Source organism: Monodelphis domestica, chromosome 5 (assembly GCF_027887165.1).
Source record: "Monodelphis domestica isolate mMonDom1 chromosome 5, mMonDom1.pri, whole genome shotgun sequence".
In the NCBI taxonomy this organism is placed as follows: domain Eukaryota; kingdom Metazoa; phylum Chordata; class Mammalia; order Didelphimorphia; family Didelphidae; genus Monodelphis; species Monodelphis domestica.
In genome coordinates, this window is record NC_077231.1 from 93,978,368 (window position 1) to 93,992,859 (window position 14,492).

A 14,492-nucleotide genomic window follows, 5' to 3' on the forward strand; every position below is an offset into this window, starting at 1 on the left:
CTGGGACCCAAACACAGGGGATGAGAGTTACCTGTAATACTAAGGCTTCTTTCAATCTCTGTCTTGTTTATAGATAAAGAAGATTATGAAAGCCAACGAGAAAGTCACAAGTGATGCTGACCCCATGTGGTACCTAAAGTAAGGGATGGTTTGCTCTTTTGTGTTGAATTCGTTCTTTTAAGAGACACTTTGTCACTATTAAATATGCATACCACCACATCTTTTTTAAAGCTTTTAGTCAGGTTGGTAAATAACTTCTTTTAAAATTCTTAAACTTAACTCAGTATTAAGAGGAGAATTACTATTTGTTTCCTGTGTTTGAAACCAAAAAAGAGTAGTCTGGTGCGTAGTAGAGTGTCTAGTAATTGCTTAATTTGAATTTATTTATATTATTTATTATTGCCATATTATTTATTGATTGATTTTTGTGGAGATATTTTATGTAATGACAAATTTCCACATAAGCTTTCCAAAGTTACATATTCCCAATTTGTTTCTCTCCACTCTCCTGGAGCTGTCAAGCAATTCAATCTGGGTTTTACATGATTTTAAGCTTTTAGTCAGCTTGGTAAATAACTTATTTTAAAGTTCTTAAACTTAACTCAATATTAAGAGGAGAATTACTATTTGCTTTTTGTATCAGAAACTAACAGATTAGTCTGGTGCCTACTAGAATGTTTAGTAAGTGCTTAATTTTTTAGATAGTTGCAAATTTGTTCAAGGGTGTTCCTTGTCTTTTTTTTAATATAACCTTCCCTTTGACTTCTCTACAGCATTGCCTTTCACTTAATAGGAGTTAATAAATGTTTGTTTGGAAATGGGTAAATACATTTATTTAAATAAGAGAACCTCAGAAAAACATGAAAGACATTATATATACATATGTAGGAAGGGGAGGAAGGGGCTGAGATACTTGTAAATTGAAGTTATCCCTTTGGATTCCAAACTTTAGCAACCACCATATGATCCTGGTATTTTGGGTGAAAGTAGGCTGCTAGTTTTTCACGTTTACCAAATAGATAGAATTGATATTGGACTTATTTGCTTTTCAGATATCTTAATATCTATGTGGGCCTCCCTGATGTTGAAGAAAGCTTTAATGTGACAAGGCCCGTGTCTCCCCATGAGGTAATTGAGAAACCTGGTTTTTGGTGCCACTTTTCTTTAAAGTAATAGATATTCCTCACCCCTGTTTTTAGAGGATGAACTTCACTATCAACACAAATTCAAATATATAGACAAGGACAAAAACCAAAACCAAATTAATTGTAGGTGGATCCTTAAATCTTGTTTACTTCAAGGGTTTTTTTGAGGGGAAAGGGTCTAAACTTGTCATTTCTTGGGTGTAGGGAGCTCTTCTGTCAATACAGAACTACTCTTTAGCTATAAGTTGGAGTTTTCTGACATGCTAAAATGTGAAGTGACACGTTCAGGCTTCCAGAACCAGTATGTGTCTGAGGCAGGACTTGAACCTGACCCTGAGGCCAGCTCTCTGTCCACTCCATCATATTGCAGAGGAGCAAGGGCATAACTGTCATCTCTCGGTACCCTTCTCATATCAGCCTGACTGATGCAACCATTCGATGACTTTCTACAGTGTTGTGCTCCGCCTCTCATTCTGCCTCTTAATGGGGGACTGTCTTGCATTGGAACTGAACTTTTTCCTGGGCCTCGGCTTCAAGGAGTTAACCTTGTGTAGGAGTTCCTGCTGATTTGTTTTCTGGTCATCTCTCCCCTTCTTGAGTGTCTCATCAACTATTAGAGTTATAAGGATCCTGGAGAAGTCCCAGAGGCCTGCCGTTGCCCAATTTGACCCTCTTTGATTTCTTGTGGTCAGGTATTCTGGATTAAACTTCTTTTGTGTCCCCCTTGGTGCCTGCCTGGGTCACTGATTGGAAAACAATTGTTGGATGGCGAGAGAGCTCCGTCTTCCCCTTGAAAGTTCTCCACCTGGTGGTTCTAGCTGTGAATTGCATCAGGATGAAAAACGACTTACTGCCCTCCTTTCTGCTTTGTGTCAAGAAAAGTTCAACTACGTAACAGAAGCATGAGATATTGATAATATTGAATGAGATTTGCTGATTAATAATCCTTTTAGATAGCCAGAGAGCACTGGATCACAATATTGATTAAACCAGGTAGCATGAGCAGCTCGTTAGGAACACATTTAAAATAAAGATTTTCCATTTAAAAATGAAAAAATTTACAAACATGCTCTTAGAGCAGTCAGCAACTACTTATCAACTATCTCCTGTGTCTGAAAATTTTGCTGGGGTGTTCAAATGCAACCAGAGACACATAGGATATGACCCTTGTTCTCTCCCTAATAATCTGGTTATGGGAATAGTGAAAACACACATAACAGAATACTTGAAGGGACTGAATATCACTAAGAGTTCAAAGACAGATCCATGTGAGTTGGAGGTCTGGAGAAAGCTGAGTCTGTGTCTATTACAAGGCTGTGGGATGCCTACCTTATCAGCCTTATGAAACCTAGAAGCTTGTTTATTGATCATCATATTTAACTTCTCTCAGTCTATCTAAGGATAGTCCTCAAGGCTTCTGTTTTCAGTAGAATGATTATTTTATTTCTTCCTTATCTCATCATTCAATTCTTGATTATTTGGCATCTTAAGAGTTTCTGTTTTGGGGGGCAGCTGGGTGACTCAGTGGTTTGAGAGCCAGACCTAGAGATGAGAGGTCCTGGGTTCATATCTAGCCTTAGACACTTCTTAGCTATGTGACCTTGGGCAAGTCACTTAACCCCCATTACCTACTCCTTACTGCTCTTCTACCTTGGAACCAATACACAGTGTTAATTATAAGATGGAGGGTAAACATTTTTTAAAAAGTCCCTTTTTCCCCCTCAGCATTGCTAAATGAATCATTTTCCATGAATTCAGTTTGCAAAGAACATATTAGAGTATGAAGACTTTTAGAATAATTGGTAAAAAGCCATCATTGGTAGGTTCAGCAATTCCTACAAGCACTAAGGAAGTTTGCAATGAAAAAAATGTCAGAATTCTGGTTTTCTGCTCCATCATTGGACTTTCAGGGCCCAGGTATGCAGTGAGGACAGTTTTGCTGGCCTTGTTTGAATTGAGGCAGCTGGTGAATGAGGTGGGACTGATGAAACTGAAATGTGAGTTGTCTTCTTGTAGCCTAGAGAAACAGGAGACAAGGTGCCACCAACAGGTCTTCTCTGCCCTGAGAGAGGATGTAACACACATCTCTGACTTCCTGTTTTAGTGCCGTTTGCGAGACATGACATACTCAGCTCCCATTACAGTGGATATCGAGTATACCCGGGGCAGCCAGAGGATTATTCGGAATGCTTTGCCCATCGGCAGGTGAGAAAAGCAAGTGTGTGCATGTGTGCATGTGTGCATGCACATCTTATTTCCTGTGGTTGTAAATTTGAAATGGCAGGTTTAAAGTTAGCCAAGATTCTTTCTCCTGATCTCCCCTGGTATTATTAACAAGGTATCCCAGCCTTTTGGGAGATTCCCTGAGGCTAGCCTTCTCGCCAGAAGGTTACTTACTATGTATCTTTTTTACTATGAGCTTTTCCTTACTCTCGCCATAATTTTTAAGTAGGATGGAACCTGCTTCCTCATGCAAGATTATTTAAAAGCCAAGGTAGGGAAACTTCTTGTCTTCATCACTATTTTCTCTCTTTGTCTTTTTAAAACCTTTATCTTTGTCTTAGAATTGATACTGAATATCCGTTGCAAGGCAGAAGAGCAGTCGGGACTAGATAATTGAGATTAGGTAACTTGTCCGGGATCACACATCTAAATATCTGAGACCAGCTTTGAATCTAGGACCTCACTTCTCTGTGCCTTGCCCTCTATCCATTGAGCCACCTAGCTGCCCTTGGTACCATTCTTCTCATAGGTTTCCTTCCTCAAGCTAGGAAAATCCAGGAACTCTTCTGCTGGTTATCAGCGAAAATAGGAAAGAGTTATCTCTGGTCACAGTGCTGGTTCTAATGTTGGTTCTCCTGTTTACCATGCTAGCGCTTTATGTGGTATTTAGAGAGACAGAGATATTTACCCCAAGAAGGGGTAAATTGTTCTTTATCCCATTGTACAGATGGGAAAGGAGCAAGGAATAAAAGGAACAAGCTTAGTCTGTTCAGGGAGTGCCTTTTGGAGCTGAGGAGAGATTTTGGCTGTGTTTAGTATATGCCAAGGACCTCCCTGTCTTTCTCGGTGACTTGCCATTGATGATTCAATAGGAATGCTTCTGAAAACAGGGAGAAGACAGTGCAGTTGGTTACCAAAAGCCAACAAAGTCCATTGAGAAGGAAAGATTAGGTGCCAGTGTGGTGAGTTTTGCCCATGCATCTGACTCATCTCTTCTCCTTGAAAGTCAGGCTTTTCTTTTCTTCCTCCTATACTGAACACAGTTGACATTTAATAAGCGCTTGTTGAATAGCTGAGGCCAGCTGAGCTCTTCTCAGGCCCACCTGGGAGTTCCCAAGATAAAAGGCGTTTTTCTGCAATGTTGGGTGTCCCTTGGATTTTCATAATTTGTCTGAAATGATCAAGGGTGTGGGGGATGTTCAGACAATTTATGGGACTATTCTTTGCCCTAAAGATGTAAGGACAGGAAAATGTATCCATCAATCCTGGGTTCTTGGTTGAGGTGTCTGCAGCTAAGAGAACTGTGCCAAAGCAACACTAACAAGATTGGATCTGTTCATGTTCTGTCAAAGGCCTCCTGAGGTGGGGGTGAGCTATCAAAGGCCAGACCCACAGCTGAGATGATTCTGCTAAACTGATTTCCAGTTAATTGGGAGATAAGTAGCAAATGAAACTTTGTTTTTTAAAATCGGATCTGCCTTTCCATCCTTTTTGCAAAGAATCCTACTGGGGATGAGATTTCTCTGTGTGGGGTAATGCTCATCATTTACGTGGCCATTCATTCTCTTCCCCCCAGGGATTCAGGAAAATGAGAAAAAGGAATTAAGGCTGAAACTAAATATTTTAATTGAAGACTTACTGCAAATATTTTAGGCCTTTTTCAGGCTATTTCAGTAAATACTTAACCACAATATTTCAAAAACATTGAGTGATTTGACACTATTCTGAGGAGAGCAAAGTTTGTATCATGGCTTAGAACAAAGGGAGTGATGAGATTTTCATTGTTGGCATCTGAGAATTTTTGAATAATGATTTAGTTGTTTAAGGGCTTGCATTTTTTATTTGCTCTCAATCTTCATATGGTTATTTGTCTTTGGGAATTATTGTATTTTGCAAGTAATCCATGTGTGACTTGATACTCTTCTTTTCTGAAAACAGAATGCCCATTATGCTTCGTAGCTCAAACTGTGTCCTTACAGGGAAGACTCCGGCTGAGTTTGCCAAACTCAATGAATGCCCCTTAGATCCTGGTATGTTTTCATTCCTTGGCTTTTTTTTCCTATTGCTATTTCAATTGTTTCTTTTCTTTTAAAATACATTTTTATTGATGTCTTTTGTTTTATTACATCACCCTACTACTTGACAATTTAAAGACAAAAAATATGTAAGAAAAGAAAGAGGGAAAAAATGAACAAAACTAATCAACACATCAGAGTATTTATTTTAATATATTTATATTTACATAATAGATAAATATATTTGATAATTATAATGAACACATCAGAGTATCATATTTCAGTATTATGTGGACATTACTTTCCTTTTCTCTCTGTCAGCAATCCAGAAAATGAAAAAATGGAATTAAGACTGAAGCTATGCTCATTTTAATTGAAGACTTAGTGCAAATACTCTATGCATCTCATCTTTCAAGTTATTTCTATAAATGCTTAATCACAATATTTCAAAAATATCAAGTGATTTGACAAGTCTTTTAAATAGTATGTATTGACTCCTGCCTCCACAAAGCAGGGGGGTGGGAGTGTTTTCTCTTTCTTTTTTGTAGCATACTTATTTTTTATAATTTTGCCACATTAACTGTTAATTTTCTCTGTGAGTGTGGTTGTTCTTTCCATTTACATTGTTGTAACCAGTATGTCTGCTGTTTTCGTGACTTTGCTTTACTTCATTCCACATTACTTCATGCAGATTCTTCTCTGTTTCTCTATATTCCTCACATTTATAATTTCTTATAGCACAGTAAGATTATATTACATTCCTGTTGATCAGTTGGCCATTCCTGAACTGATAGGTATCTACCTTGTTTCCAATTTTTTGCCATCTCAACAAGCACTGCTATAATGGAGTCCCTGGGTCAGAGGACTTCAGCATTTTAATCACTTTATTTGCATAATTCCAAATTGCTTTCCAAAATAGTTGCATTAGGGTATGTCTGTCTTTCATAACCCTTCCAACATTGACCATTCCTGGCTTTTGTCATCTTTGCCAATTTGCAGGGGCTTGAGATATTTTCCAATAAAAAATAAGTAATATATTTTTTGAAATAACTTTAAATTTCAAACTTTCCAATTATGATGTATTTTCTTATCTTCATATGCTGCTCATTGAATAATATTGATATATCAACAAAATATCTTTAAAGTTGACCCAATATTTATTTTCTCTTTTAGCACAAGTCTTAAAGGCTTGATCTATTTTTTTCTTCTTGAGTAAAATTTTAGTGTCTCAAATGTTTACCTTCTATTTATTCTTTTTGTTTCTTCTCTTTTATCTTTTAGTATGCTTAAACAAAACAAAAGCTTTTTTTCCTACCCCAGATTGAAAATGTTAAATTGATGAGCTGGAAACCATTTCAGAATACAGCTGAGATGAAGAAATGTGCCAACATTCTTTAAATGGACATTACGTTTTAAAATTCTATGTCTTTTTTTTTTTTGAGTCTTAAAATTTTTTTCCCCCAATAATATGCAAAAACAGTTTCCAATATTTTACAAAGGATGTTGAGTCTTGAATCCTGCCTGTCCCCACCTGCTCCAGGTAGTAAGCAGTCTCATTCTATGCCTTTTTCAAGGGAGGTTGTGGTGTTTTGTTTGATTTTTAATATTTCAGGCTCAGCATTTGTATGCTTTCTCTTAATTCAACTAGCTTTTTTTCACTGATTTATTGTCTTTCTGTGATTACCTTCATCATATTTTTATTTGGATTCATTGAAGTAGAATCACAAAGATACTGGCAGGAAATGCAATTGGGTAAGGTTTCATCAGGCTAAAACTATAACAATGTGATGTAGAACTCATATGTGGTGCTAAATCCCATCAGGAAGTACCACCTTGTTCTGCTCTGAAAATTGCCAGGCTCTGAAAATTGAGGTGCTGATTATATTTGCTGCTACCCTTCATGGAGCTGATGCTGGTACTGCTGGGTCACTGATATGTGAGTGTGAGCTGGAGCTGCAGGACCCCCCCAAATCTGGCTTTTTCAGAGCTTACTCCCTGATTCTGTAGTGGTGGTATATCTGTCAGGCCTCTACTCTGTGCTGAGCACCACTGATGGAGTGATTTAGACACACAGTGTAGCAGACAGGCCGAGGAGCACTCAGTTTCTTCTCCTGTTTGGGTCTCTTAAGATGGTAGACAGCTGTCCAGCTGTTACTGAATAGCACGTTCATGAGGAATACACACAGAAGGGTTAATCTTGTTTTTTGGAACAGGTGGTTACTTCATTGTCAAAGGAGTAGAGAAGGTTATTCTCATTCAAGAGCAGTTATCAAAAAACAGAATCATTGTGGAAGCTGACAGAAAAGGGACTGTTGGAGCCTCGGTTACCAGGTAAGGAAAGTCTGTTGAGTCACCCAATTTTCTAGGAAATATTGATTATTCTTCCTTAAGATTGTTTTAGTTAGGGGAGGCTCAGTGGCTCAGTAGATAGAGAGCAGGAAGTCCTAGGTTCAAATATGACCTTAGACACTTTATAGCTGTGTGACCCTCAGCAAATTACTTAACCTCCATTGCCTAGCCTTGGAACCTATACTTAGCATTGATTCTAAGACAAAAAGTAATGGTTAATTTTTTTTAAAAAAGGATTATTTTAATTAGATGCACCTAAAGATTCATGCTTGCTATAGAGGCAGCCTGTATGTCCCAGATGTTATACAATGAAAGAGCAGAAATGGCTTTTTTCATTTGCTCTTCACCAGAATCTGTCACCAGGGATCCCAGTTTAAAATTAATTAAATTCTCTTAAAGGAATGTGAGATATGGTGTGAAAGACCATTTTAAGGGTTCTGTGTGTGTATGAGGTATGAAAAATAAGAATGTCTTAGTGTGTGATTTTCATATGGGCATCCTCCTTTGCAAGATCATAGGTGACTGACTTCCAAAGAGAGCTTTGGTAATTTAGGACATGCACACTTAATGTAGCAGAGTGTGTTGAAAACATAGAATGATCTCCTGGGAGGGTCTTAAGAGATTTAAATATATATATATACATATACATATATATATACATATATATATGAATGTTGATTAGATTAAGGGTTTTGTGACTGATAGTTTCAGATGGAAGCAGGTTTAGTACCTGAATCTTTGTGTCTCATAGCTAGCTTACTGTGACCTTTTAGCTTTGTCTTGATTAAAGACCAGAGATGTTTGCTTTACAATGTTTTAAAATTGCAGATTTAGAATCTGGTTTATTGTTAGTCATTTGTGATACAGCATAGTGTTATAAAAAGAGTGTTGGATTTGGATTCAGAAGATCTGAGTTCTTAGCTTAGATTCTCCATTTTACTTAATTACATCTTCTCTCTTTGGACCCTGGCTTGCTCCTTTGTGAAATAGATTGAGCTAGAGTACCACCCAGGTTCTTTCTAGCCCTAAATCCATGAGTCCTAGTTTTAGCTAGCACTCATTTGTGAAGATTTTTGGTGGGTTCCACTTCTATTTCTAGCCAAGTAATGCATAAATAGTCCTGGCAGAAGTAGAAGAGAAGTTAGGTGAAAGAGGGAGAAGGTGGTTCATTCTTCCCTGAAGCTGTCCAGTTAGAAGTAAAGAGACCAGTGGGTAAATATATGAAGTCTTTGAAGCAAGCATGGGAACATGGGGATCATTGTGAAAAGCTAAGATTTAGTTGATGGAGTAGGTGACATCTAGAAATTACTTTAAAGTCTCTTGTTCTCTGATTGTTAATGGTACATATTCCTTAAATGAACATTTTCCAAGAAATATAAACAGGAATGGTTACTTCTAGACATGAGTATATTTTAAATAATCCATGTTTCTTTACAGTTCAACTCATGAGAAGAAAAGTAGAACCAACATTGCTGTGAAGCAGGGGCGATTTTACCTGAGGCACAACACTTTGTCAGAAGACATTCCCATCGTGATCATCTTTAAGGTAGAATAGAGATTGTCTCATTGAATGCCTCCCCTGTGGTTCTCCTTTCTGCAGGCTGTCTGTGCCATGAAGTCTCCTTCTTGGCATGGGCAGCAGATTCTCCCTCTGGGCCCACCCAAGCCAAGCAGGAGTCAGAGCTGAGGAGGGTCAGGCTCCCTCTTGGTAAGGCAGTGGGGAGGGCAGAATTCAGCATCATCAAGGATGAGGCACAAGACACATTAGTCCTGCTGTGGCCATTGGTGGCATAGGGTGGGCCATTGAACTGAGTCTGGCCAGCTGGGGCCCAAGATGTGGGATTAATGGGACTCAGGCATTGGGAGTTTTTCTGAACAGGGGCGATCTTCCCCAAAGTTTGTTTAAAATGAGCTATTGGAATGTGGGGGATATGCTTCCCTTTAGAAATGATGGAAGGAGAATCTTTGCATTCTCAAGATGGGGATGGAGCCATAATTTAGTGGGGCAGGGAAGTCTTGCAGGAAGAAGCTCTGAAACCCAAGCCAACTGTACAAATGCTTTCCTTGTTGTCCCCTTGTGAGTAGAGAAGCATTCTTTCTGTTTGATGGAAGAGGAGACTGGGGCTTAGAGAAGTGACTTGCCCATGACACTAGAGCTTCCAGGAGTCAGGGCTGGACTGTGGAGCAGCCAGAGTCCTTTACTACAGCTACAGCATTCTTCTCCCTGCATACTTAAAGAAATGGTGTTAGGTTCCTAGGGTAGCTCCTGCGGCCTTAGAAATGTTCTTGAGTCTGTGAATACATAGTGTAGCTAAAAAAGCCTTCTGTGCATTGCTAATGTAAGAAATGAGAGAAAGCAAGACTGTCCAGAAGGTACGCTGTGATTTGCCAGTGGGCTACAGAACCCAAACCCTTCACGCTTGAATATGTCATTTCACCAGTTGCTTTGACTAAAGGATTCATCCCCTGGTGCTGAGCATCCTCTAGGTGGGCCTTGGACCCTGACTGTGCTTGGCCTCCTCAGAAGGCCCTGCCAGTGTGCAGGCTCCATGGGCCTTGTCTCTGAAACCTCTGGCCACCTCCAGACCGTGATTTGGCAGCAGAGGAGAACTTGAGGATATGAACAGTTCAATAAGGAAAGAAGTGAAGATGGGCTCACTGAATCTTAGTGCTCATGGGAGGAGCAGCTGAAAGGCAGCTGAGGAGGGAGCTGGAGCTTCTCAGCTGGAGTCCTGGGGACTGTCAGGAGCTCTGGAGGTTGTTGCATTGGTTCCTTTCTAATTTCATTTTTAAGTTTGTGGCTTTCCTTTCCCTTGGCACAAGTGTATCACTAACACTAGGCTTGCTTTTATCAGCCACAATTAAGGTTATTTTTTGGCTCACAAATAGAACAAAGAAAGGAAGACAGAGGGAATAAAGGGAGAGGATTAGCAGGGATTTGCCTCTCTGGGAAAAAGAGAATGCCTGAGGTGGAAGTAACTGAACTGTGAATGGGAACAGAAGGAGGGGTGGGGATGGCATGGCTTGTGTGCAACTGATCCCCTAGAGAGGAAAGAAAGGAGAATAGGCTCTGAGCTGGCCGTCAGTTAGAGGTGGTTTGGGAGAGGAGCTTCACCTTGGTTTGGAGAAGCCTCATTGACTCTTCCTATGAGTCTTAATTACTGATTCAGAGTACTGCTTGTGTGTTGAAAATGGGCAAATGGAAATCTCTAGAAATTTTATTGATTCTGACTTACTGTTTCTTTCTTTAAACCAGTTTCTTAACCTGGGATCTGTGGATTTGGATTTTAAAAAAATTTTGGTAACTGTATATTGATATAATTGATTTCCTTTGTTAATCCCTAAGTATTCTATTTTATGTGTTTAAAAATATTTTTAGAAGAGGTCCATAGGCTTTACCAGACTTCTAAATGGGTCTATGACACAGAGGTTGAAGTTATAGAGGTTAAATATTGGAACAGATGCAGAGTGCGTATAGAAAGAAAGTATGTGAAATTTAGATTGTAGATCTCTTACTACCTTGCGAAAATGCTTCTAGACATTTCAGTTGGTGAAAATAAAATTGGAACTAACAATTTTTTCCTCTGTTAAAAATACACATTGAGGGGTCATTATTTAGAAAAGAATTGATTGGGTTTTTTTTTCTAGGTCCACTTGGGAGAGAACAAGGAAAAGGACTCAAGCCATAGCATAAGGGCATACATAAAGTTACACATAGGGAAAGCATTTCCTGATAGGAGAAATTTATGGCTAAGATGACAAAGTAGTTCTGACTTAGAAGATAATCTCTCTAGCTTTCATGAGCCTGTTTTAGAAAGCTGGAGTTAGACTCATCCTGACCCTACACTTAGGTCAAGGATCCTTCCTGTTGAAAGCTAAACTAACTTTGAAAGGGGAATATAGTAGGGACAGCTAGGTGAATCAGTGGTGCCTGGTCTACAAGTGGGAAGTCCTGGGATCAGATCTGGCTTTTGTCACTTCCTAGCTGTGTGACCCTGGGCAAGTCATTTAACCCAATTTACCTAGTCCTTGCTGGTCATCTGTCTTAGAGATGATATTAAGATAGAAGTTAAGGTTTAAAAAAAAAGGAAAGGAAAGGAAGAGAGAGAGAGACAGACAGACAAAGAGAGACAGAGAGAGAGAGATGGAGAGAGAGAGAGAGAGAGAGAGAGAAAGAAGAGAAAGAAAGAGAGAGAGTCATAGTAATACTAAGCCTCTATATAACTCCATAGAGTAATGCCTCTTTGTAACTTGAGGAATGTCCTTGTTATAAGGATCTAATAAAATATTGTACATATGCCAAAGTTCTTTGCAGGCTGTAGAGCCCCATAACGATGGAAGGCACAAATATTTAATACTTGGAAGAGTGCTTTGAAATGTTGATGTTTGACTAGTTAGCAGAAGTTCAAGAAACTTGGTTTCCCCCCAATTTCCCCTATTCCAGCAAGACTAAACGCAGTTTTACAGTCTCCCTTCTTAGTTTAAGTTCTTCACAGCCAACCTAGCTCGACATTACTTGGTAGAAATCTGCTTTGTTGAATTCTAGACCTAACCTTGGTGACATTAGACCTCCAGGAGAGGGCAGCACACACTCACACATCACACCCATTCCCTAGACGTGTGTAGACACAGTAAGACAAGTCTAAAAGTGAGCATGTTTCTTATTTTTAAAAAAATTTTTGATTGATAATTTTTGTTTTTTCATTGCTTGCATTTCCCCCTCTGCCTTTTGTCAACACATTAAGAATGGGCATATCTGACTCCGGTATCAGGTGCTGTAGTTTTCCCCTGTAAAATGTAAAAACAATTTGTGTCACACTTTTCCACATTTACATCACTGCACATCCGTAGCGTTACACTTAAGAAAAAGGTCCAGGTAAAATTGGAGCTAAAGCAACTCTGTTCCTTCTGTAAGAAAGATTCTCTGAGCAGGCCAGGCCACTGAACCAGCCAGGACTGTACTTGTAACGGCATGGGATGACTTTCCTTCTAGGCCCTCAAGGGGACTGGCTGAATCACAAATGATTATGCAGCTGTTGACCCAAAAGTATTTGGAAGTCATCAGAGTTACAGAGCTGGTGCTTAAGCTACAAGAATCCGTAGCAGACATGACTAGAAGTTTTTCCTACTTCTTGGGGTCCCAGAGCACTTACTAGGGTTCAGTGAAGAACATCTTTATGAAGCACCCTGCACTTAGCTAGGTTGAGGCATTCATCATTGAATGTGGGCCGTTAGAGATCAGCCAATCTAGCATCCTCCTTGGATGAAGAAGTGGAGGGATGGTTGGAAAATGATTGTTGGACAGGTTCTTAGACTCTCATCCCATTGCTACCAGACACCAGGAACGAGAAGACAACCACGAAAAGTGAGCCATTTCTTTGTATTGCTCTTCCTCTTGAGTGAGTCTGATGGGAACAGGTTGTTTCACTCAGCAGCTGGCTGAAAGGGACAGGACAAGGGTACGAGAGTCCCTCATGCTGAGTCTGAATGCAGCTGACAAAGCTTGAGTCTTCTTATCAGTCTTCTTATGAATCATGACAAAGTTCTCTTTTCTCATTTTCCCTTTGTGTGCTCAGTATTTGCACTGTGACGCCTTCAGGGTTTCCTGACTTAGAATAAAATTGAAGTTTAGAGGAACTTTTCTGCTAGCAGATTAAGACCTATTTTTATTTTTCAAAGAAAAATATTACAGATAATAACGATCACAGCTTGCTTTGTTTTTGTAACGACAGATTCAGAGTAATCAATTTTAAGAGAAGCCTGAAGGGACAGCTAGGGGCTCAGTAGCTAGTCAGACCTAGAGATAGGAAGTCCTGGATTCAAATGTGACTTCAGACACTTTCTAGTTCGCTTAATTCTGCTTACCTAGCCCTTACCATTTTTTGGTCTTGGAACTAGTATTGATTCCAAGATGGAAGGTAAGGGTTAAAAATTTTTTTAAAAAGAAGAAACCCGAGTTCTCTGCTCTTAGCAACAGGGAAACCTTCTACTCTTTATCTACTTAATATTTGTCAAGTCACTGCTCTCAGCTTGCCTATCATTCTTTTCTTTTAGGACTGTCTCCTTTGTGGCTACCAGAGCAAAAAGGGAACCCCCTAGAGACCTTGTTGTAACAGTAGTTGACTAATAAAACCCATGTTAATTAGCACTTTTTGAAATTTTCTATTTCAGATCAATGAAGGTATATGAAGTACGTGAAATTATTGCATTGGTTTTCTGCTAAAAGTCTGATTACTTTATGTGGTACTGTATGTTCATTTTGGCACAGTCAAAATGAACAGTTGAGAAATGCATTGATGTTTTTTTTAGAGTGGATGAATCCCCAGTTGCCATCCCTTATTTTTCTTACATTAACAACCCAGACCGTGTGCAAGCTTTTTTTTTGAAATAGGGTGGTAGTGCTGAGTTTTCATCTGGCTATTATTGCACAAAATTTTAACTCATTAGTGAGGCAAAATGATTTGAGGTACCTGGAGTACAAAGAGTTCCACATAAAACTAGTTTTTAGATGTCTGAATTATGTCTAGAGGTAAAATAGTTGGGCATGTTGCTGAAGTTTCCATAGCAATCCTCTCCATTTATTTGTAGCTCTCACTCGATTGATAGCTAAATAGGTTGTAAAGCAGGAGTTTGGCCTTCAGAGTTGGAGAGCTTTTGATGAGTCTGCCTTAGTCATCATCATTGTAAGTTTGATGACCAAATGGAGGAAGTATTTAGTCCTCTTGGAGCAGAGCATGGACATTAACTCTGTTTTCTGAAC

The 14,492-nt window shown here is 39.2% G+C and overlaps 1 protein-coding gene across 1 annotated transcript in view; it reads left to right on the top strand.

Moving 5' to 3' along the window:
* POLR3B (RNA polymerase III subunit B) overlaps window positions 1-14,492 on the top strand; it is a 149,448-nt gene that overhangs the window by 8,231 nt on the left and 126,725 nt on the right. Inside the window, exons 4-9 of the mRNA XM_001365890.5 lie at window positions 74-138; window positions 1,053-1,128; window positions 3,250-3,350; window positions 5,307-5,398; window positions 7,597-7,714; window positions 9,170-9,278. Of these exons, the coding sequence (XP_001365927.1) occupies window positions 74-138; window positions 1,053-1,128; window positions 3,250-3,350; window positions 5,307-5,398; window positions 7,597-7,714; window positions 9,170-9,278 (561 nt within the window). The remainder of the gene's footprint in view (window positions 1-73; window positions 139-1,052; window positions 1,129-3,249; window positions 3,351-5,306; window positions 5,399-7,596; window positions 7,715-9,169; window positions 9,279-14,492) is intronic.